Source organism: Monodon monoceros, unplaced genomic scaffold, assembly GCF_005190385.1.
Source record: "Monodon monoceros isolate NGI ecotype Baffin Bay Population unplaced genomic scaffold, NGI_Narwhal_1 Super_Scaffold_9, whole genome shotgun sequence".
Taxonomy (NCBI): Eukaryota; Metazoa; Chordata; class Mammalia; order Artiodactyla; family Monodontidae; genus Monodon; species Monodon monoceros.
The window spans coordinates 46,961,996-46,985,840 of NW_021703786.1; the positions used below are offsets into that span (position 1 = coordinate 46,961,996).

The following is a 23,845-nucleotide window of genomic DNA, read 5'->3' on the forward strand; positions in this document are numbered from 1 at the left end:
GGTGAGCTTGTCAAATTCCTGCCAGGGAGGTGTTGGGTGGGGATGTTGTCACTGGAAGGACCAGTCCCAGAATAGAGCTCATCCCCCATATCCATGATGGATGCCCCTATAATTTAGGACACCCAAGTTCCCAGTTCAGAGAAGTCAATGATTAAACTCCTCTGTACTTTATCGTAATTTTCTAAAGTTCCATCACAGTCACTTAACCTGCTCTTTGAGACCAAGGGGCTGTGTGTATACACAGGTTCACTCACTAGGACACTTAATCCCATAAATTTCCCACATACTCCCACACCTGGATTACTCACAGAAGCAGGGCTACTTCCTTCTCCTTCTCCAGGCAACCCAGCACACACTTAGCATCAGCAAGAGCACCAGGCAAAAATTCAACACTTTTGACACTGACTTGCTGAGCAACAGGACAGGCTGTTACCCCTGTAAGTCAATGGCTCCTCTTCTGGACGGTGGAGCTAACAGGACAGCCATGGACACGTCTGGGAAACACTATGGGTACAGGACAAGCCCAGCAGACATTTGGGCTTTTGGCTGGGGACACTGTGGTGGCAAAAGGCAGAAGCAGCAGTCGCTATCCAAGGACATAACTTTATTGGAAACGAAGAGTGAGAGGTGTGGGAGAGGGCTAGGAATCAGGCTCTGTGGCAGGTGGTGGCTTCTCATCATCAGGGGGGCAATCAATGAAGTCAGCCAGCATGGCAGCTGTGTCATCCTGCTCCTTTGAGGGACAAAGACATCAAATCCAAAACAGTCACACACACACACACACACACACACAATGAAGAGTGGGTCAGGCTGTGCAAGCAGCCAGCACTTCTCCCCGCCCGGCCCGCTCACCTTTTCCTGGAGAGCTGCTGCCTCTGCCTCCATCTCTTCTGCTGCAGCTGCCTCTGGTGGGGGTGGTACCTTGTCACCCCCACCCTCAGCCCCCTCTTCCAGCAGGGTTGGGGGCACAGAGGGCTCCTCTTCAACAAGCTCCTGAGGAGGTGGCACTGCAGGGGGGCTCCCCCCTTCCCTCTCCACCTCCCCCTGGGAGGGGAGCACCTCAGGGGCCAGTGTGGGGGCCGTCTCGGCCCCAGGCCCCTCCTCAGCCCCCGGCTCCTCCACTTCCAGCAGCAGCCCGGGTTCCGGTTCTGGCTGCGGCTGCACCTTGGGGGACGCGGCGGGGGGCAGAGCTGGAGGCAGGCTTGGGGGTGCAGGCCCTCCTTCTTCCACCTCCCCGCCCGCCGGGCCGAACTCCACCTCTTCCACCTCTTCCTCCTCGTCCTCGTCCTCTTCTTCCTCCTCTAACTCACCTTCCTCTTCCTCAAACTCCTCCTCAAACTCTTCTTCCTCTTCTTCCTCCTCCTCAAAATACTCCTCCTCTTCCTCCTCCTCCTCCTCCTCCTCCTCAAAATCCTCCTCGTCCTCATCTTCCTCATCGTCCTCCTCCTCCTCCTCACTGCTGTTGATGTTAATAACTGTCAAATCTTCTTCCAGGGCTGGGGGTCCTCCGCCACTGGGAGTCCCTTCAGGGACCAGCTGGGGTGGTGGGAGTGCCACAGGGCCAGGAACAGGAGGGGGAGGCGGCGGAGGGAGAGGCCCCGGGGCCGCAGGCAGCTCTTCTGGCTCCTCCTTGGCTGGCACAGGAGGGGAGGCTGTTGGGGGCCCAACCAGGGCTGCAGGCGGGGGTGTGGTACCCGAGGGGGGTGGGGGCGGCAGGGGTGGCAGCCCCTCAGGCACGATCACCACACTGTCATCAGAGTCGCTTTCCAAGGAAATCTCCACATCGGATGCCTCCTCCTTATCATAGTGGACAAAGGCTGGCCTGGGCACCCTTCCCCCAAAAGTCTCATCTGGGGGTATAGTAGGTGGAGGAGTGCCACTAGGGGCAAGGACAGCATCCTCATTTGAGCCTGCCCGGTGGTTCTCAGGGCCAGGAAGGAGCCGGGGGGATACAGACACCAGGCCTGGGACGGAGAGGCCTAAGTGGTTGGCTGTGGCTGGAGGTCCAGGGCGTGCCGGGGGCATGGGGCCCACTGAGGGCATGGGGCCCGCTGGGGGCACAGGGCCTGGGGAGGGCATGGGGCCTGCTGAGGGCATGGGGCCCACCGAGGGCATGGGACCCACAGAGGGCATGGGGCCTGGGGGATGAAAAGCTGGAGCCCTGAACGGAGATGGAGCCTCAGGAGGGGGAACTGGGGCAGGGGTGGGGCAGGCAGGGCCCATGGTCTGCAGGGGAGGAACCCGGGGATGGGTCAGAGCTGCACAGGTCACCAGTGCTTCTGAGCAGAAAGCGGAGACCTGAGGAGGGAAAAAAGGGTGAGAGCGAGCATCAGGGATATGGGCCTTCACGAAACCAGGGAGGGAATGCCGACCAGCATCAGAAACAAGAGAATCCAGGAACGCACGAGGTGGATTTGGCCACACTCTGCAGTTACCTCAAGGCTGTCTTCTCTCTGGCCCAGGGAGAAGGCCTGCAGGGCACAGGCGAGAGGAGGCGGGCAGCGAGGAGAAGGCGCCAGCAGCAGAGCCAGCAGCAGGCGGTAGAGTTCCCGGCGGCAGCGCGAGCTGGTATACGGGGAGCTGCCTAGGACCTCGCCCTGCTGGACGCCCATGACCAGTGGGAGGACCAGATCATGCAGTCTCTGAAAAGGACAGAGAGCACACCCTGAGATGACACCACGACGAGCCAACCCTTCTCCGGGGCCTACTTCCTGGTGTGAATGAGCCCCCAACAGGTACAGAGCAGTGGCTCCTCCCCACCTCCGTGGGGACCAGGCTCCACTCACCCTGTGAGTCTCCTCCTTGATGAGAGGCCCACACATGAGGACGGTCCGGCTGAGGCCTGGGGAAGAAGACCAGTATGTCAGAGGCGGGCGGCTAACACGATGACAAGCCAGGGCTTCTGAAGCACATGGCCCCAGCTGAGCACCCCACTCTGCCGCAGCCCACCTCAGGCAAGTCACGTAACTCCTTTAAGTTTGTTTTCTCAACTATAAAATGGGGATCCTAAACGTATCCCTACTACCTAAGGCTGTTGACAACATTATGTAAATGAGATAGATGATGGAGGTACAACATTATAAATGTGCATTTACGTATTTGGGGAGAGCTGGCACTTCCCTTCACACGGGGTGGGGGGAAGGGGGGTTGGAAGGCAGTGGAATACACAGGACCCAAAAGAAAGTCACTTCTGCGTCCAGATTAGCAACTGTGTCAGAAGCAGGAAGCCCCACTGAGCAGCCCACCTGGGGAGTGTGAGCTCCACAGCCCAGGGATTTCGTCCTCTTCCTGGCCCCGCCCTCTCGTACTAGAACAGCACTTGGCACGTACAGGGGATGCACGAACAAAGATAGCTGAGACCCTGGAGGGGCGGTGTCAACACCAGCACTCCATCTAACAGCAGGACCCAAGATTCCACCTGCAGCCCTGGGGATGGCATAGCTTCTCCACAGGCTCTTAGCTGGGTCTGCATTTTTTCTACACCCTCCACCTCAACGACTGGTTTGGGGCTATCACCCCAGGCCATCCCAGTGTGCCGAGGTGCAGGGCACAGGCCTCACCCACCTCTCAGCGCAGCTGCACACACGTCACTGTTGGCATTGCTGTCCCCTTTCCGGTGGCTGGGCGGAGCCAGAGCCTCCCCCATATCCAGCTTTAGCTTCTTGGGGGCGCTGGGCTTCCCGGTCTGCAAACCCCCATCAGGGCTACCCCGGGGACTGCGCAGCTGGAGGGGGAGGGGAACATAAATCACACACACCGGCCGACAGGAAGGCAGGACAGTCAGAAGGCAGTGTCTGGTGACAAGGCTGGTGAGGACAAGGGGTGCAGGATGGGGTCCCGGGACAGGGGCAGAGGCCTCACTCACTTTGAGGGCATCAGCCGGTGGGGAGATGTCACTGAGCAGGTGGGTGAGCAGGGCCTCACCCGAGGCTCCCCCCTGAAGCACTCCTGCCGAGGCCCCACACACCTGCACCCACAGCTCCAGGACAGCGTACACCTTGGTCCGCATAGTGCTGTGGGAGGAGCAGAGGGCAGCTTGTGAAAGGGGGTCGATGTCCCAGCCACCGGCACCCCCGGTCTACCGGCACCCCCTCACCCACCCTCTCCTCTTTATTCTATTCCTAGATGGTCACCTGTAAGGCCTCTCCTGGCCTGGAGAGAGGCTGTCCCTCCCAATGCTCCAGGCATTGAGAACCTGGGGAAGCAGGCGGCTGATCAGGGCCCCAAAGCGCAAGAGCCGGCCTCTACACCTGGGGGTGAAGACAGAACAGTGACCCCCGCTCCCAGCACATCCCAGCCCCTGCACCGCATCCTCCTGACCCCACTCACGCGAGGATGAGTGCAGAGAGCAGGTCCAAGGCTTCCAGGTGGAGGGAGGGCAGCAGCAGCAACCGCAGGGGACCATCCCCAAGCAAACTCTGCAGAAAAAAATTAGCAAAGAGTGGGGGAAGAAAGTGAGGCAAAGAAAGAGAAATGGAGGCAGGGTACGTGCATGTGACTGAATACACGTGTGCACGCAGGTAAGGAACCCACACCTGACCCCAACTCCCCCAACAAGATCAAACTGCCATCCTCCTCAGCAGACCCTGGAAGGAGGACGAGGGAGGGACGGCAGAACCTCGCGGCAGTGATGCCGCTGGCCCCCAGCTCACCCTCCCCCGAGGAAGCATCTGCTACACGTGCTCCCGCAACACGGGAGCGAATCGGCACCGATGTGCGTGTGCCGGGAGCACGGGAATAACGGCATCTGGAGAGGTAAGGAGCTGGCCGGGGCAACCTCAGGCGACATCACTTCGGGAGCCACAGCCCACACTGCTTGCCCAGCTGCCCTGCATCCTGGGCAAGCGCTGTGAACAGGGCACGAACTCCACTTACGATGTTCTTGGCACTGACGCTGAGGGTCCGGCAGATAAGATCCAGGATTTCCTGCACGGGGACGGACACGGGAGCCCCGAACTCGGAGCTAACGAGAATCGGAGCAGGGAGATCCTCAGCGCGGGGGCCCAGGGCGACTCCACACCCACCCTCAACCTCCCTCCTCATGATGAAGACGACACCCATCTTGGCCCCTCCTGCTCCAGGCCCTTGCTCCCTCCGACACTCACACACCTGAGCATGAGCCCCAGGCAGCGGGCCAGCCCGGAAAACCTCTGCCAAAGCCGGAGAAGGACATGGGCATCGCCGTCTTCTGAGGGGGAGAGCAGCGTCTCCACCCCAGGGCCTTCGTACTGCATAGGAGCTGGCCAGAAACACAACCACCTTCACACACCAGGTCTGTCTTCCATCCCCTCCTCCTCCATTCTGGTGGAGGACCCACCCATATTCTACTCCCTTTTGCCTAGAACCCAAAGGCCCCGCCTCTCCAGACCAGCCCCCGCTCCCCTCACCACCATGCCACTGACCACAGCAGCCACAGTCCCTACCCGTGTCCGCCCCTGCATACAGGGCCCCAAGCAGGCTGTGCAGAGAGGCCAGCAGGCTGTGCAGCTCCTGCTCCCAGCTGTCCGTGTGCTTCAGGCCCTGGGAGAAGCCAGCCCCTAGAGAGGGCAGCCGGGAGTAACACTCACAGGCCAACTGCAGAAGACAGGTTGGAACCCTGGTCAGATGGGAATCCAGCCCAGCCACGGAATCCCAACCCCACCAATGCCCAGGAAGACGGAGATCAAAGAGAGCTCTGAGGGAAAACGGAAGGGACTACGGGGCAGAAAGACACAGATGGAGACACGGAGGCAGAAGTCACGACTTGTGTTTACTGCGTATGTTCACAGGGAGGGGAGTGAGACCGTGGTCGAAAAGCAGTAACAGACAGAAAAATAGAGAGAGAAAAGAAGCTCCAGCTCAGACCCCAGGCTCTCCATCTCCCTCCTTTCCCTTTACCTGCTGGAGCTGAGGGCTCAAGGCATCCACCCGAGACAGGAAAAATGAGGCCAGCTTGCCCTGGATTAGAGGGAAAGAAAGGGAGAGGCTGGTGAGTCAGCTCCAAGGGCCAGAGACGTAGACCCCGCCCATTCCCAGCAGCAGAATCGAGGCCCAGGATCTAAGGCCTTTTTCTTTCCTGCAGACAAGGAAGCACCACATTCTAAGGGGCATCATGCCTGGGTGCAGACATGCTCTCATGGTAGAAAGACACCCTGAATGTCGCCTCTTGTCCTTAGCCTCCCTGTTTGAGGCCTGTGTCCCACAGACGACTGGGCCCCCTCCTGCCAATCTTTGCAAAATGACAGTCATCTCCCTCAAGCCAAAGACACAGCACTGAAAAGCAGCTACCTCCATGCCCCAACTCCCTGCCAGCTCAGACAAGAAGCAAGGGTCCAAGCTGGGAGCTGCGGCACTAACCAGAGGTGCGAGGGCAGGACAAGGTGGAGAGAGAAGGAAAGGCTGCCCAGCAGGACTGAGGTAGCACATCTCAGAGCAGCGACCTGTCAGTTAGCCAACAACAGCACTCCGCCTGCTATGTGAAGGCGCCGGCACGGGAGTGTTTAACTGGGGCCCCATTTAGCTGGAGGTAGAATCAAAGGGGCCTGTGAACATGGAAGGGAAATTTTTTAAATCATTTTCACTAACCTGTAAATGAAGTATAATTTTTTTTTTTAACTGTATATGTAGACAAAAAGCCACAGTAGTATCAGCAGTACCTCTGTCACCATCAGAAATCACTTATTTTCATTTCATGTTACATATAGTTGTAAACAGTTATCTTGGATTATCATTCACGTGCATCACTAATTTGAAACTTAGATAGTTACCAGACCTGCTGCTGGATCCTGTTATTTGACACGTTAGTAAAGAAGCACATCCTACTCTATCACAATTTTTTAAAGTATACATTTCAACAGAATCAGTGTCCCTTGCAACTCCATGTATTTTATGGATTTAAAAACATTCGAAGAGGTCTATGGCACAAAAAGGGTGAGAACACTGAAGTATAACAGGATTTCCACCTTCAGTGGGTGTAACAGTCGGGAAGACAAATGCGTGGAAAACAGAGGGAGGGTCAGAAGGGACTGATGCTGAGAGGCAGGACTGAGCTGGGTTTGGGAGAAAAGGGAGGACCCGGATAAGGAGACAGAGGGAGGGACACCATGAGGAGAGCTCCAGGCTCACAAGAGGCCCACGGAGAAGCAGGCCGGGCCTTAAATCCCAGGCTAGTGTGTATGGACTTCATCAGGGGATGGGGGCATCACATGCACAAAGGTAAACTTCCAGAAGACAAGGAAGACAAATCAACAGTGGCACCAGGCACGCAGCAGGGGACTTATGGGAGGAAGCAGGCACGGAGGTCTAGCAGCGTGTGGTTCAGAAAGCAGCCCTCCAAGGGCTCCCTGCCATCGCCCTGTGGCAGGAACCACATCTGGTTTCCCACGTTCCACTGCAGGATTCTCACCATGAGACAAGCACTGTTACAGAAGGCCTAGAACCGTTTCCCTTGGGACTTGGAAAGCACTTTCAGGTCCGGTGTGCTAGGGTTCTGCACACTTCAAACCAAGAGCAGCAACCGCCCACAGGTCTCCTGACACCGGCTTCTCCAAGGATGAAAGAGAGTCGCCAAAGCCCCTTATCTATAGCAGCACTCAGCCCTTTTGGCCAACTTACTGCTCACGCTTTCCCTGAGACGCTGAGGCCACCTAAAGTCTGCTTACGTGACTGCAGTCAAGCAAAGTACAGGGACATGGCTCTGACCACAGGTCTACCCCAAGTGACCTGCAAAGCCAACCAAAGTAATGGCTCACTTGGAGCATTTCACTGGAAACGCAAGCACGCGTGCACACACAGTACGTCCTGGGTGTCTCTTAAGAGTGGGGTGAGTCTTCCCACTCATTCCAGGGAACAAATAATCTGTCGAGGAGGAAAGGCAAAGCCTCTACAGGACTGACGTCATGGACCCAGAATGCTTGAGATACCTCATTTGGGAGGGGTGATCCTGAGCTTGGAGACTGCAATTGCCCTGGGAACTTCTGGGGGATGGAATAGAGAACAGATAAACACTCCAATGATCAGTCCCTAAGTACTGGTCTGCAAGACATTTCAAGTACAAACTGCCCCCGGGGCCTCCACACAAGACAGAGTCTTATCTGCCATGTAGGCAATAGACAAAGCCAGACTCCTCAACAGAGGGAAGTTCTCCAGATGACACTGTATTCTTAGAGAGATAAAGGCATATGCACCCCGTAACAACATATCAAAGTTTTGTTGTTTGGTTTGGAGAGGGTACTTAAAATGCAGGCCATAACTTCAAAAACTACACGTCTGAGAAAAGGCTGTGAGTTAAAGATGAATTCTCTTGACCACCACTCACAACGAAAATTAAGGAGCACTAGCAGAGGACTCACGGGCAGGCTAGTCTGACTACTCAAATCTTGACCCCAAAGATAACACTCAATTCTCCCTGCACTTTCCTGGGAGGATGCAGGTAGGTATAGATAACCCCAAACCAAGCTGAATCAAAGCAGGCGTATGCAGTAAAACCTCACATACTTTGACCAATGAGGGGTCAGAGACAAAGATCTAGCCTGTGCAATTTGAGAAGTTAATTTACAGAGCATTCTAGAAGAAAGTTTAGCTTAGTAAACTAAACTTAGTAAACTTTAGTTAAAAAAAAAAAAAACTTTAATAAAATCCCCAAGTTACTCCAAATGTCTTCTTGACAAAGTCCTGCCCTGCTACCCAAAGATTCTACTACCTGCCATTAGTGGCAGTCATATGAAAGCAAAGCATCAGCAAGGACGGGACCCACGTTCACTGAGAAATATCACCTGCTCCAGGGCTTTTCAAATACTGCAAAGTCTCTGTAAGTACCATTCCCAGACCACAGCGCACGTGCCCCCAGAGCTCCGCGTCAGGCTCACGATCGTTCCCAAGCCACTAACAACTGATCAGAGCCGGCATCAGTGTGGAAGCCTGTCTGTCAATCCTGTCCACGTTCTTAAAAGTGCCTGGGGAGCTTGGTTTGGTGGAAAAAACATGGGCATGAAGGACAAATAGTTCTCACTCTCACCCTGGTTCTACAACTACCAGATACACAGGCTTGTGTTAGTCAAACCCTTCTGGACCCGCTTCCTCCTGTTTAATTCGGTGACACCAGCTCTACAGAATTACTGTAAACTGAGAAGACACACAGCGGAGTGCCTGGCACATAGTGAGTAGCAGTTCTAAGTACCAGTTCCCTTTCCCTTTTACTTTCTTAACTTGGTCATAGAACCATGTGAGCTTACTTTCAAGATAACTTGTATGGCAAACTCCCCCTTAATTGGTAATACTGAGTATAGTATTACCAATTACTGTGATTAACCACATGAGTTATACAAAAAAAATATTAATTTGCTGCTAATTCCAGTTCTCCATAGGTTTGTGCTTCCATCTGAGAAGGGGTGCCCAATGGTTTGTCAAGCAATGATGAGTGTATCAAAACGAGAGAGAACATCTAATCGACAGGAGAACACCTGTTTGTTCTTAGGTACTTCTTGGCATTGAATTATTTTGCAAACAATCAATGTACCAATTCCAAAGGCCCTTTAACTGTTACTGCTTTGGCAGAATTTGATAACCATTCATATTTGTTATTTTATCTCCTTGAAAATAAAACGAATTCTTCCACTGACCTCCTTCCTCCCTCACCTGATCCACGTCCACCCTGCCTGTTTGCCCTAATAAGGCTCTGCTGTGCAGCCACCTTTGTACAGCCATGACAGTTCGGGGGACAGGGTGAGAGATTAGTCAGGAAAATAAGGAGAAAGAAGCGCTGGGGAAGCTGATATAGGGAAGTAATAAGTCAGGAAGGCTTCCCAGAGGAAATCATAAGAGCTTTAGGAACAAAGTAAAATGAGATGGTAGAAAAATGGGCAGGGCATTCTAGAGGTACAGAGAAAGCAGGGCAGAGAGAGGAAAGAGTCCAGGGGTAAGAGCCTGAGCTTTGGCATCAGTTCTTAGGCAAGTTACTTAATTTCGATTTCTTTATCTGTGAGGATTAAATAAGAATGCATTTAAAGCTATGAGGTGGCACAATTAGAGCTGTGGAGACAGGAGCTTAGAAATCTCAGCACCGGAATCTGAGGTAAGACGGCTATCAAGGTGTATGTTTGTGGGAAGAGGAGTTCCCATGAACACTTACTTTGAGAGACCCACACGCCCGAGGAAAATAGGTCATACAAGCCTTCATTCCTTCCAGTGCTGAGAGCTCACTCTGTGGGGAAACAGAAAGTAAGGAAGAGGCCGAGGGCCCAACGCCCCAGACCCTATCTCCACCCCACCACGTGCCCCTCAGGGTCCCTTCTCCTTATACTTTTTCTTGGCCCAGACCCCTTCTCACTTCTTCAGTCCTATTCCCCAATCACTTCCCATCACATTCTTTAACCCAATGGGTATCAGTGAGGGCAAGCAATGCAAGGGGCCCAGGGGAGGGGGACCCGGGCAGGCGTCTCACCTCCGGTCTGAGGCCCAGCAGGGAGGTGAGAAGGCCAGGAAGGTGGTTCATGGAGATGTCCCGGAAGAGTGTGGGGAGCTGGGCCGCGTAGCGGAGCAGGTCCCCCAGCACAGCCACGGCCAGCTCCATCGTGGGGGGCGGGTCCTGGGACTAAAGAGCAACAACACCCCATGCTCCTAACCTCACCTTCACGGTCACCGAAAGGAGGAATGAGAGGTATGACAACATGGGGCTTTCGACAAACACCACAGTTAACGTCAACATTACCATCAAATCTACTAGGGACAGGGGCTTCCCTGGTGGCGCAGTGGTTAAGAATCCGCCTGCCAATGCGGGGGACGTGGGTTCAAGCCCTGGTCCGGGAAGATCCCACATGCCACGGAGCAACTAAGCCTGTGCGCCACAACTACTAGGACTGCGCTCTAGAGCCCGCGCACCACAACTACTGAAGCCCATGCGCCTAGAGCCCGTGCTCCGCAGCAAGAGAAGCCACCGCAGTGAGAAGCCCACGCACTGCGACGAAGAGCAGCCCCTGCTCGCCACAACTAGAGAAAGCCAGTGCACAGCAACAAAGATCCAATGCAGCCAAAGATAAATAGATTTAAAAAAAAAATCCACTAGGGACAGAGTGTATTAGAGATATGGAGCATCCGAAGTAACACATTCATCTACAGACAGGACGTGTGTTCACACTTTAGTACTATGCGCGTCTGGGGGTCCGAGGAATTTGGGGAAAAGAAAGGTAACAAAGCCATACTTTAAAGATCTGCCTGACTAGACCATCTCAAGAGTTTCTTGTTGCTCCCATACTACATTTCCCTGCTAGGAATGGAGAGGAGCACTTCTCAGACCACAAGAAAAGTCTCAGCCAAAACAAAACCGCCCCATCTCGCCAAGCTTGCTTCTGGCTGTCTCAGACCTACTGTGGAATTCACGGAGGAAAAATGGCTTAAATTTATAAAGAAGGACTTCTCTAGAAAATTAACATGTATCTAAGGGAAAAGCCTTCAGCACATTACCCCCTGCTAGACCAGACGCCACGTGTCAATGAAACAAACAAGAATGACTGTTAGGAAGTCCGACTCAGTGGGCTTACCAACCACAAGCAGGCCTCAACACTGTCCAGCAATCCTCCTGCACCTCTCACTCGTTAACTCCCTCTGCTACTCAGCCCCTCTCCCACCACCGTCACCTGTCACCTCCGAATAACCTAACCTGCAACTTCAGAGAAAGCTGAAGCCCAAAGATGGGCACTCCCTCAGCTTCCCACCACCAAACTGAAAACTCCATCTCCATCCTCATCCCCACTCTCCTTCCTCCTGTCCCACTAGAGGAGATGCTCCTCCCATCCGAGGACAATCCCTCCTCGGTGCTTTAGATAGTCCCCCCTCCCTTCTTCTCAGAACCTAACCCTGTTAACTGGCCCCCTCTCTCCAATCCCTTTCAAAAGGATTCTTTCTACTGACATTTGTGCATGCTCCAGTCTCTCCCATCCTAAAAGTCCTTCTCCTGAGCCCATACTCCACTTGCCCAATCTCAGCTGTTGCCCAGTTTCTCCCTCTTACCAGCAGAGCCAGACGTCTTGACAGGACTGCCTACCTCCTCCACTTCCACTCCTTCTCCCACTCACGCTCATCCCAGGGCAACCTGGCTTCCGTGTCCACTGCTCCACCAAAAACACTTTCACAGTCTCATTACCCTTGAGTTGCTAAATCTGATAAAAAATTTTCAGTCCTTGTCTTATTCCAGCTCAGAAGGGCATAAAGAGAAATGACTCCTCCGTCTTCCCTGAAGTATTTGGATTCCATTCAACCCACCATCCTGGTTATCTCCTTTCTGCTGCTCTGTCTTGTCTGCTTTTTCTTTTTTGCGGTTCACGGGCCTCTCACTGTTGTGGCCTCTCCCGTTGCAGAGCACAGGCTCCGGACGGGCAGGCTCAGCGGCCAAGGCTCACGGGCCCAGCCGCTCCGCGGCATGTGTGATCTTCACGGACCAGGGCACGAACCCATGTCCCCTGCATCGGCAGGCGGACTCTCAACCACTGCGCCACCAGGGAAGCCCTGTCTTGTCTGCTTTGTAAGCTCATCCTCCTCTACCTGACCACTGACTGTGGAGCGCCTCAAGATCCAGTCCGTAGAAGTATTCAGCTTGATCGCCTGAGCCTCATCCTCAGCAGCAATCTAAATGCTGAGGACTCTGCCTCTTTGTAAAACATATTGACTGAAGCCCCCACCACTGAACCCTCAGGGTTACCCTCTGAGATATCTGGTCACTTCCACGCACACTAGGTCAAGGGTATGCTTCCTGGGGGCCTCTACTGAATGCCCAAGACCATACTCATGTTATTTTCACCACTCCCCTTGGAACCTGGCTGTCTTCCAATGTTCTGATACCCGGGAGTCATCCTGGACACATCCTTTCCCTGACACTATTCCATCATCAGGACCTGTTGTCTATTTTGCCTCTAAATCTCTCTTGAAATCCCTCTTTGCCTCCAAATCTCTCACCTACTTCTCATCATGTCTCCACCTGCCGCCCTAGTCCAGGCTACCGTGAATGCTCTCCTAGGTTACCCTTAGTACCTTCCTCGTGGTCCTTCTGCTGCCATTCTGGCTCCTTTCTAATCCTGTCTCCACACAGCAGCCAGAGTGGTATTTCCAAAAGAAAGTTTGATCACGTCACCACTACCACCACCTCCTTCCCCCTACTCAAAACCTTCCACGAATTCCCACTGTTCTGAGAATAAAAACCAAACTCCCTAATATGCCTACAACGCCACACACAGCCTGGTCCCCATGCACATACCTCCCCGGTCGCATCTCATTAACCTCAGCCACACCAGCCTGCTTATAATTATTCACAAATGAGTCAAACTCCTTTTCTCTCAGGACTTTTGCAGGCTTCTAGAACACTTAGAAAACTCTCAGCCCAGTTCACTCCTACTCATCAGAACAGCCCTCCCTGAACCACTGACCCTGATCACCACCCCAGTCTGGGTCAGGCTCTCTCGTTACATGCTCTCAGAGAACTACATTCTTTACCTCCAGAGCACCTACTGAAGTTTATCTTTCTCTCATTGTATAATTATTCTCTTTCAGGACTTCCTTGGTTAAGACTCTGCACTCCCAACGCAGGGGGCCCGGGTCCAATCCCTGGTCAGGGAACTAGATCCCACGGGCACGCCGCAACGAAGAGTTCACATGCCACGACTAAGGAGCCCACGTGCCACAACTAAGGAGCTGGCAAGCTGCAACTAAGACCAGGTGCAACCAAATAAATAAATAAATAAATAAATAAAGTAAATGAATAGATTTTTAAAATAAAATAAAAAGCACTTAAAAAATAAATATTATTCTCTTCCACTAGACTACAGATCAGCAAACCATGGTCTGTTGGTGCCTGTTTTTGCACAGCCCACAAGCTAAGAATGGTTTTTAAATTTTTAAAGGGTTGGAAAACAAACCAACAAAGAAACACTACACAGTAGAAACCATGGGAATCCCCTTGTGGTCCAGTGGTTAGGACTACACACTTCCACTGCAGGGGGCACGAGTTTGATCCCTGGTTGGGGAACTAAGATCCCATGTGTGTGAGGCACAGCCAATAAAAAACAGAAACCATAGGGGGTTCGTAAAACCTAAAACATTTTACTATCTATAGGCACCTAGAAAGTTTCCCAACCCCTGCAAGAGACTCTAAACACCTGAAAGCAGGGTCCAAGTACATCTCTCCACCAGAGCTTAGCACACAACCTGCCATGTGTGCCCAGAACATGCTTGTGGAAGAACTAAGTGGGGATGTCATCAAAGGATGTAAAAGCAGAAAAAAATTTAAATGTTAAAAGAGGAAGAGAGGAGTAGGAAAAAAAAAACACCTGGGGAATTCCCTGGCAGTCCAGTGGTTAGTATCCTGCGCTTTCACTGCTGAAGGCACGAGTTCAATCCCCGGTTGGGGAACTAAGATCCCACAAGCCACACGGCGTGGCCAAAAAACAAAAATTAAAAAAAAATTTGGGGGGACTTCCCTGGTGACGCAGAGTGGTTAAGAATCCGCCTGCCAATGCAGGGGACACGGGTTCAAACCCTGGCCTGGAAAGATCCCACATGTCATGGAGCGACTAGGCCCGTGCACCACAACTACTGAGCCTGAGAGCCACAACTGCTGAGCCCACGTGCTGCAACTACTGATGCCCATGCCCCTGGGGCCCATGCTCCGCAACAAGAGAAGCCACCACAGTGAGAGGCACATGCACCGCAACTAAGAGTAGCCCCCACTCGCCTCAACTAGAGAAAAGCCCACACACAGCAACAAAGACTCAATGCAGCCAAAAAAAAAAAAAAATTAGTAAACTAATTATTTTAAAAAATCAAACATCTAGGAAAAGCAGCTTTAGAGATGTCACTCATTAGAAAAGCTAATAAGGATGTGAAACAGCGGTTACAGAGTATGAAAGGTCAGATGAATTAAAATAACCCAGTAGATAAAAATATCAAAATGTGGGCTTCCCTGGTGGCACAGTGGTTGAGAGTCCCCCTGCCGATGCAGGGAACACGGGTCCGTGCCCTGGTTCGGGAAGATCCCACATGCCGTGGAGCGGCTGGGCCCGTGAGCCATGGCCGCTGAGCCTGCGCGTCCGGAGCCTGTGCTCCGCAACGGGAGAGGCCACAACAGTGAGAGGCCCGCGTACCGCAAAAAAAAAAAAAAAAAATTCAAAACGTTTAAAAGGATGTTTCTATTTGAAGCTCATCCTCCCTACTAGAAAAAAACTGCTTCTAATTATTCTGTCCTCAGAACTAAATGTCTAAGCCACAAAGATGTACCACATCCAGAATGGAGAATACGGCATGGCTGAGGGAGGGAGGGAGGGAGGCAGGGTGGCAGCTGAATCCTTACCTGCAAGACCTGCTGAATGCTCCGAAGCCAGGACACACAGTGCTGCTGGAACATCTCTGTGGAGCTCTCCCCCACTAGCAGGGACAGCAGACACAGGCCCTCAAACCTTGTAAGAAAGGTGAGTGACAAGTGGGTGGTGGCTAGACTGCAGAGAAAGCAATTCATCGCCCTTTAACGCTCACTGGCTAGAGAAACACATCACCTCCAGATCCACGGCGGCTTCTAACTCCTGAAGTACTTGGAGGACTTGGAGTGAGGTGCGGGCAACAAGGAAAGAAGGGAACAGAAGGTGGGGCACAGAAACCTGGAAGCTGGAATAGGTGGGGTTCAAAGCCAAGTGAACTCATGAAAAGAATCAAACTCTCCACCTTCTTGGGGAATGGAGAAATCTCAGGAATCCGTGGGGTGGTGACAGTGGATGGACAGATATACAGCCCTCTTCCTAAAGAAACATCCCCCTGGAGAAAAAACAGGGTTAAAGACTTACCGAGTTTTGATAGAACCAAGACGTGCATTACTGAGACCCACCAACGCGCCAACAGCTGAAAGGTTCTGGAGGAAAGAAGACAAGGAAGTGAGTTGGGAATAGGATGCTAAAGACACAGGATTTCTCCAAGCGCTTCCCTGCCCCAGTGTTTCCGAAGCCTTTTCTGAAGTAACACCTCCTTTGAGGCCAAAAGGCCATTCCTCTAGAGGCCGACAACCTTTTCCCTATTTTCAGTAGGTGACACACACAGCAGCCTGTCCTGTCCCGTGGGCTTTCCTCAAGTAACATCCCACCTGTCCCCTCCCCAACTTCCCACCCAACGAACTAGTGTTACCCAGAAGGCTAGACTGCCCGACTCATCCCAGCTACCAGACTTCGAAGACAGGCTCCTTCCGTTTCCCTAGACAGCACCTAGCACAGAGGGACATCCCTAAATGCTTGCTGACTGGACACTAAACTCATCTGACCCCTTCTTCCTTCACCCCAAATCCCCCTCCTCCTGTTCCTGGCTCCCTTCGAGCTGCTAATGCCAACATAAACCAAGTCAACCAGAGCTTCCTTCCTGCACATTCTGGCAGCCCTGAAAGAGGTCTCCTCCTCAGCCCTCCCACGAGTAAACTCTCCATGCTTACATGGCCAGAGTCCTCTGGTGGCCCCTGTATCTCCCTAACTGCACTCATCATTCATTCTTTCAACAAACACATCTTATGCACTGAATCACATGAAGGAATACAGAGCTGAATAAAATAAATAAGGTCCCTGTCCTCGTGAAGGGAAATGTTGATTCGCTTAATAAACATTTATTTACCTACTTTATGTGAGACATTGTTTGAGGTGCTAGGGAGCTTATATTCTAGTTAGAGGAGACAGAAAATAAACAAATGACCAAATAAGAAATAGCATGTTGGAGGGTGCTAGGTGCTAAGGGGAAAAATAAACTGAGGAAGGAAAGGAGAGGCTGGAGTAGGGAAGGGAGACAGCACTCTATGTGGAGTGGACACAGGGCCCTCTCTGAGCAGAGGAAAGTGAGAGCGAGGCGTCCTGATACGCTCACACGCACTGTGAACATAAAATGGTGCAGCCACCTGGGGAAACAGCCCAGCAGTTCCTCCAAAGGCTGGAGTTAACCACATGACCTAGCAACACCACTCCTAAGTATATGCCCAAGAAAAATGAAAACACACGTTCTCGTAAGAAATCGTATACGAACACTCATAGCAGCATTACTCATAACAGCCAGAAACTGGAAACAACCCAGATGTCCATCAACCATGAATGGATAAACAAAACGTAGTATATCTATACAATGGAATATTACTTGGCCATAAAAAGGAATGAAGTTCTGAGACGTGGATGAACCTTAAGAACATTATGCTAAGGGAAGGAAGACAGACCCCAAAAGCCACATATTGTATGATTCACTTCTATGAAATCGTCAGAGCAGGCAAACCTATGGAGACAAAAAGTAGCTTAGTGGTTGCCTCAGGCTGAAGAGCAGAGAAGGGTTGGGGGGAAATGGGGAGTGACTACCAATGGGTATAGGGTTTCCTTTGGGAGTGATGGAAATGCTCTAAAATTGATCATGGTGATGGTTGCACAACTCTGCAAATACTAAAAACCATGGAATCGTACACTTTAAATGGGTGAATTGTAAGTATGTGAATTACATCTCAATAAAACTGTTAAAAAAAAAAAAGGCATGCTGGTAACTTTTTGTTGTTCCAGGCAAAGCAGAGAACAAGAGCAAAGGTTGTGAGACAACAGCACACTAGGCGTATCTGAGGAGCAGCAAGGAGGTGAACTGTCACTAGAGGAGACTGAGTGGGAGAGACGAGGCCCCGGGAGCAGGGTGGGACCTTTTGGAATCATATAGGCAACCGCTGACTTTCACTCTGAATAAGATAAAAGCCATGGGGTAGAGGAGAATTAGGCAGAGAAGGGATATTACTTGACATAATTTATTTTTTAAAACACATCCAAAACACCTGAGTTGCCTTGTCCAGAAGGCAGAAGCAAATGCAAGTAGGCTATTTTAAGGATCCAGGAGAGAGACGAGGCAGTGTAAAGAGCATGGTAAGAGTGGGGATTCAAGCCTCAAGCTGTGGTTATACTCTGAAGGTAGAGCCCACAGGATTTGATAACACACTGGATATGGGTGGGAGATAAAGAAAAGAGGCAAAGCTAATTCCAAAGTTTTTTGCCTGAGCAACTAGAAAGATGGAGTTGTCACTTGCTAGGCAGCAGAATACCGCAGGAGGAGCAGGTTTGGGGGTGAGAATCAGGAGTTCAGTTTCAGGTGTTAAGTCTGGGATGTCTATTTAATGCCAAATAGGCACTGGGTAGCTAAGTCCGGAGTTAGGAGAAATCCTGGTCAGAGTATGGATTTGGGAAGTTGTCAGTCATCAGACTGGATCAGCTCACTGTGGGAGTGAGTGTAAATAGAGGAAGAAAGCAGTACAAGGACTGGGTTCTTGGGCACTCAAACACTGAGAGGTTAGAGAGGAGGAGCCAGTAAAGAAGGCTGCGAAGGAGTGACCAGTATGGTAAGAGGAGAATCAAGAGAGAGTGGTATCCCAGAAGCCAAGTGAAGAAAATTCTGCAAGAAAGGAGTCATCAGCTGTAACAAATACTACAGACAAGTCAAGTAACAGGAGGACCAAAATTTGACCTTTGAACTTGATATCTTCAGTGGTCATTGCTGACCCTCAAGACTTACCAAGTCACCTGGTAAAGCAGTATTTTGGTGAAGTAGTTAGGCTAAAAGCCTAAATGGGATGAGTTCTAAGGGACAACCATCAGGGTAATGATTCGTTCAGGGAAGAATCTTTAATGGACACTAAAAAAAACGGGTGAAAGGGTAACAAGACACAAAATTACATAATCTCCCCACAGGAAAAAACCAAAACTTTATAATGAAGAAAACTGGCAGACATCACTTTAACCCATGATCAAAGTTAACATCACCAGTAATGGGACAAAGAGACATTATGTGCCCCCTGATACAACGCGACAAGAACGTCGCACATCATTTCTGCAGTGTTCCTGCCAAAACTGCACATCCTGAACCTAATCACCAGAAAACAGCAGACAAACCAAGCTCAGGGACATCCTATAAAATAACTATCCTGCACTCTTCAAAAATGTCAAGACCGTAAGAAATCTTTCTTTTGCCATCAAGGACACTTTTAGCACAACTGACAAAACTGGAATAAGATCTACAGATTAAATCACTTACGGCACTGGTATGGGTTTTGAGTTTGATGATGGAATGCAGTTATGTAAGAGAACGTCGTTTTCAAGGAAATGCACGCTGAAGAATTTACAGGCAAAAGGGCATCGTGTCTGCAACTTCCTCCTTCATGGACCCAGAAAACATATGCACAGAGAATGATCAAACAAATATGCATTTAAAATACTGACATTCAGGGAATCTGGGTGAAGGGTATAGTCTTTCAAATTTTCTATAAATTGTAAATCATTTCAAAGTAATATTATTTTTTTAAAAAGAAGAATGGGAGAAAGTGCAAACAACTCTTTTGAGGAGTTTTGCCATAAAGGGAAGCACAGAAATGGGGCAGGAGCTGGAAGGGGGACTTTTTTTAAAGCGGTTTTGAGCTATATGCTGATGAAAATGACCTAACAAAGCAGGAAAAGCTGATCTGAACAAGTGGAGAAGCAAAGGACTTGTGTACATGCAGAGGGGACAGATGTCATGTACAAGCAGAGGGCTGGCCTTAGTAGGGGCATGGACCAGCTCACCCCTAGTAATGGGAGGGAAGGCAGAGCATAAGAGCGCAGACACAGGTAAGCTGGCAGATGTGGTGACGGCAGCCTATGGGAATTCCCATCCCCCAGTTTCTATTTTCTCACTGAAATGGGAAGTGACGTCATCAGTTAAGAGTGAGGATGGAAAGAAGTAATCAGAGGTTGTCTAGGAAAGTGGAAATGTAACAGGATTCCTAGGCAACACTAAGAGTCCACTTGAGAAGATGACAGCCTGAATTTAAAGTGAGACCAGCCAGCCAGGATACATGTATCTCCAGCCATACTGAGCTGTAACAGGTACAGGCACCAAATAAACAGAGTTGGATTTAGCACAGACGGGGTGCTGCCGGGCAAGTACAATGAAGGCAGGAGGGTGAGGAAGTGATTATAATGGAATTTAAACAAGGTGAGAAGAGAGAACATGACAGATAATAAATAAGTTAATTTATTTCAAATAGTGATAAACGCTAGGAAAGAACCAAAACAGAATAATCTGACAGAAAATGACTGAAATGGGAAGGACCACTGTATTTTAAAACAGCGTGCTCAGGAAAGGCTCCTCTGAAATGGTGGCATGGAAGCTGGGATCTAAACAAGCAGCTCACCTCCCCAGGAGTTTCCCAGCAAAGACTGAAAGAACTAATGAGCAGTGGCCTCAGCTGCTGCAGAAATGAGATCAGCCTGGGTGGCTGGAGCACAGTGAAGACAGGCCAGGAGTTGTGTGAGGGGAGGTCAAGAGGCCAGCATAGGCCGCACTATGTAAGGCCTGGTGCAATAAGTTAGTGTACGGTTTTAAGCAGGACAATGCTCTAATCTTACTGATATTTTTAAGAAGATCACTGGGTACTGGCTAGAGAATGGGACAGTACAAAGCCCTAGGGACACAAGGCAGAACAAGACACGCTGTCCTTCAAAGTACGTGCAATTATAAGGGAAATGAGATACAGGATTTGTTTTAAAATGCTCTGGGGTGGGAGGGACTTCCCTGGTTCGAGTGGTTAAGAATCCACCTTCCAATGCAGGGGACACAGATTCGATCCCTGGTAGGGGAACTAAGATCCCACACACCGCGGGGCAACTAAGCCCGCATGCCACAACTGCAGAGCCCATGCGCTCTGGAACCCGCGTGCCACAAACAGAGAGCCCACGTGCCGCAACTACTGAGACCACATGCCACAACTAGAGAGAAGCCTGCGTACCACAACAAAAGATCCCCTGCGCCGCAACTATGACCCGACGCAGCCATAAATAAATAAATAAAAATAAAGCGCTCCGGGGGCAGGGGAGGTTGGAGGCAAAGTTGGGAAAGTGGGAATGAAACAAGACTGGCAAAATGTTCACTGTTAAATCTGGGTGATAGAGACAGCACGGGCCGGGGTGCGGGTGGTTCAAAATACTATCTTCTCTACTTTTGTGTCATCTGAAATTTTCCAGAAGTTTTTTTTTTAACTACACACGAAAACAAATCAAAGCCCAGTTGTGTGGGTATGGGGGAAGGAGGTTGAGTGTATATGTACAATGAATAAATAATTTCCATATGGTGTAATAAAGAACAGCTAATCATAGGTGGTTTGGAAAGGTTTCCCAAAGGCAGTGACAGACAAACATTGAGTTGAAAAGATTTGGGGGATTGTGGGGGGGGGGGGAGGGGGGGGGGCGGGTATGGAGAGGCGGCACAAGGAGAGATTCCAAGCACAAGTGCAAAGGCCCTGAGGCAGGAAAGTTCAGGTGCTTAAGGATTTTAAAAGGCAGCACACAGGTTAAGGATTTTACAAACAGGATCAGCTGTTATGTGGGAAATGAATTAAAAAGAGCAAGACTGACAGCAAGGAGACCAGCTGCCATAATGCAAGCCAGAAACTGTGAACTGTGCTCAGGTAGTTCCATTTTGGAACTACTGAGTTTGCAGTACCTGTGGGAAAACAAAGTTGGTGATTAAGCGTAGATGGATGGGCCAATCAATGGATCTCTTTTTCTCTCAAGCTCCAGGCCTATTTACTTACCTTCATTTCTCATCTCAGCTAAGCTAGAAATTCTCCGAGGAAAAGGATGATGTCTTACTTATCTACCTAGAGATGAGGGATAGTAGGTAACACATAAGAGATACTCAAAAAATCTTTGTTGAATGAAAATCTACAAGGAAGTGAAGGAAACCCACCACACAGGTCCACGTTCTGAGAACTCAATACAACACAGACAAGTAGAAAAAAATTCAAGGCAAGATATACCCAAAAAATATAGTACAGGCAATTTAAAGGTGTTTCCCACATCACCCTTAGATTCTTTACTCAAAATTCTTCTAAGGGAAGGGAGGGTGGGCAAGGGATGAACTGGGAGTTTGGGGTTAGTAGATATAAACTATATCAAAACATATAGAATGGATAAACAAGGTCCTACTGTATAGCACAGGGAACTGCATTGAATATCCTGGGATAAACTATAATGGAAAAGAATATAAAAAAGAATGTATATATGTGTATAACTGAGTCGCTTTGCTGTACAGCAGAAATTAACACAACAGTGTAAATCAATTATACTTCAATTTAAAAAAAATGCTTTTAGACACTTAAGAGAAATTAAGCAAGACATTAAGTTCATGTAGCTCGCCTTGAGGGAGGAGGGGAAGACTTGAAAGAGATGATGACGGAAATCACACATTTATAAACAGAATAGATAATATTTCAGAAATACTTAGGAACCACATGAATCACAGGAGGGGAACTGGGCTGAGATAACAGAGGCACAGTTTTGTCACCCTGAATGAGGACTAATAAATAAATGAGGTCATCTCTAATAAATTTGAGGCTAAGATTACTGAACCACCCAGTAGGTTGTGATAACCCTCTTCCTGGAAGGAAGCATAGAGCTGGGAAGATCCCGGTAACAAATGTTGGACAAGGAAGAACTCATGTACACGGGTCTTGAAGGATGAATAGAATGTGGGGGAGGGTTAGCGGGAGAAGATGGAGCACGGGAGATAATATTAAAGGTGAACCTACTGTAGGTTAGACAGTTATGTCTTCTTAGAATCTGGGTAAGATGATGGGGGTTAAAGCCAGGATGGGGGCAATGGGAAAGATATGGAAAGCAGTGGACAGATCTGAAAGCTACTTAGAGAATAAAATCAAAAGGACTTAACAGACTGTATATGGAGGTGTGTGAGCAAAAAGAAAGTGTTCAGAATGACATCTGGGTTTCTAGCTTGTAGGACTGAATGGAAGTTAGATTCTAGTCTGTGTATAATCCAAAGGACTCTTCTAAACCAGTCTACAAAGCGCTGCATGATCTGTTCACTGCCTACTCACCTCATAGCGCCCACTCTCTTCCCCTCCACCTCTGAACCTCAAGCACAATGCCCTTCTTTTCAGTTCCTACCAGAGGACCTTCCCACATGAGCTTTTCGCTGACTGAACCGCCCCTCCTATTTTCTTCCCCTACCCAACTCCTATGATTATCTTTGGGAATCTCAACTTAAACTCCAGTACCTCAAGAAAATTTCTGCAATTTTCCAGATTAGGTTAGAGGTCCCTACTATACAATTCTCGTAGTGTTTTGTAACATTTTGTTCATCGCCATCGCATCTATAACTGGAGCGCCCAGCATTTAGCCCTCAGTAAGAGTACAGTAAATATTTGTTGAATACATCCATTCACTCAGTCGAAACAATCCCCAAAACAGATACTTCCAGATGAAAAAGAAGCTAAAGATCATACATCTAGTGAATGACGAGGCCTGGGATCGAACCCATTCATGCATGTCTACCGATAGCCTAGCAGTAGAGAAAACGAGGCCCTTTCTCTTCCGAGTTTCTTCGATTCACGGCTGATAAAGGAGAAATGCGTGAGTCTCGTCCAGAGTGATACCTGGATCCGCTTTCTGCCCCCAGCTTTCCTTCCCTCCACCTCTCCACTGCAGCTGCAGTGCATCAAGACCCCGGTGCACAAAAGCTGCGCCAACCTTCCAACAGGGCCGCGGGCCTGCGGGCTACAGACTCACCTGGGCCCCGCCCACCGTCCCATGTAGCCGCAATAGGCACATGAGCCCCGGCAAATGTGGGACCGAGCGGGTTGGGTGGTGCACAGGAGAAACGGTGGACCCAGCTCGCGGCTGTAGCAACCCCGACACGCTCTCCAGCAGAAGCAGGCGGAGACGCGGGCCCGAGTTCACCGCCGAGAGACCCCCGGTCCCGCCGGGAACCCCAGCCGCGGAGCCCGCAGACGGCCCGCTAAGAACAGCTGCCGCCATCTTCCCCCGGGCTCTAGAGGTGGCGTGGCGCGATG

The 23,845-nt window shown here is 50.4% G+C and overlaps 1 protein-coding gene across 2 annotated transcripts; it reads right to left on the reverse strand.

Moving 5' to 3' along the window:
* Positions 1-589: 589 nt before the first annotated feature.
* On the reverse strand, positions 590-23,825 carry PELP1 (proline, glutamate and leucine rich protein 1). Of its 2 annotated transcripts, XM_029211144.1 has the most exons (17): positions 23,562-23,825; positions 15,801-15,865; positions 15,314-15,419; positions 10,421-10,570; positions 10,109-10,180; positions 5,878-5,937; positions 5,424-5,574; positions 5,110-5,239; positions 4,876-4,963; positions 4,330-4,418; positions 4,134-4,250; positions 3,866-4,013; positions 3,565-3,724; positions 2,787-2,842; positions 2,436-2,642; positions 853-2,298; positions 590-733 (listed from the first exon to the last, which is right to left on the reverse strand). In XM_029211144.1, the coding sequence occupies exons 1-17, from the start codon at positions 23,808-23,810 to the stop codon at positions 641-643; spliced, it is 3,387 nt and encodes a 1,128-aa protein (XP_029066977.1). In that variant the 5' UTR covers positions 23,811-23,825; the 3' UTR covers positions 590-640. The 2 variants fall into 2 exon arrangements, with proteins under 2 accessions (XP_029066977.1, XP_029066978.1); XM_029211145.1 differs by lacking the exons at positions 10,109-10,180; positions 10,421-10,570; positions 15,314-15,419; positions 15,801-15,865; positions 23,562-23,825 and adding an exon at positions 6,337-9,097.
* Positions 23,826-23,845: the final 20 nt, after the last annotated feature.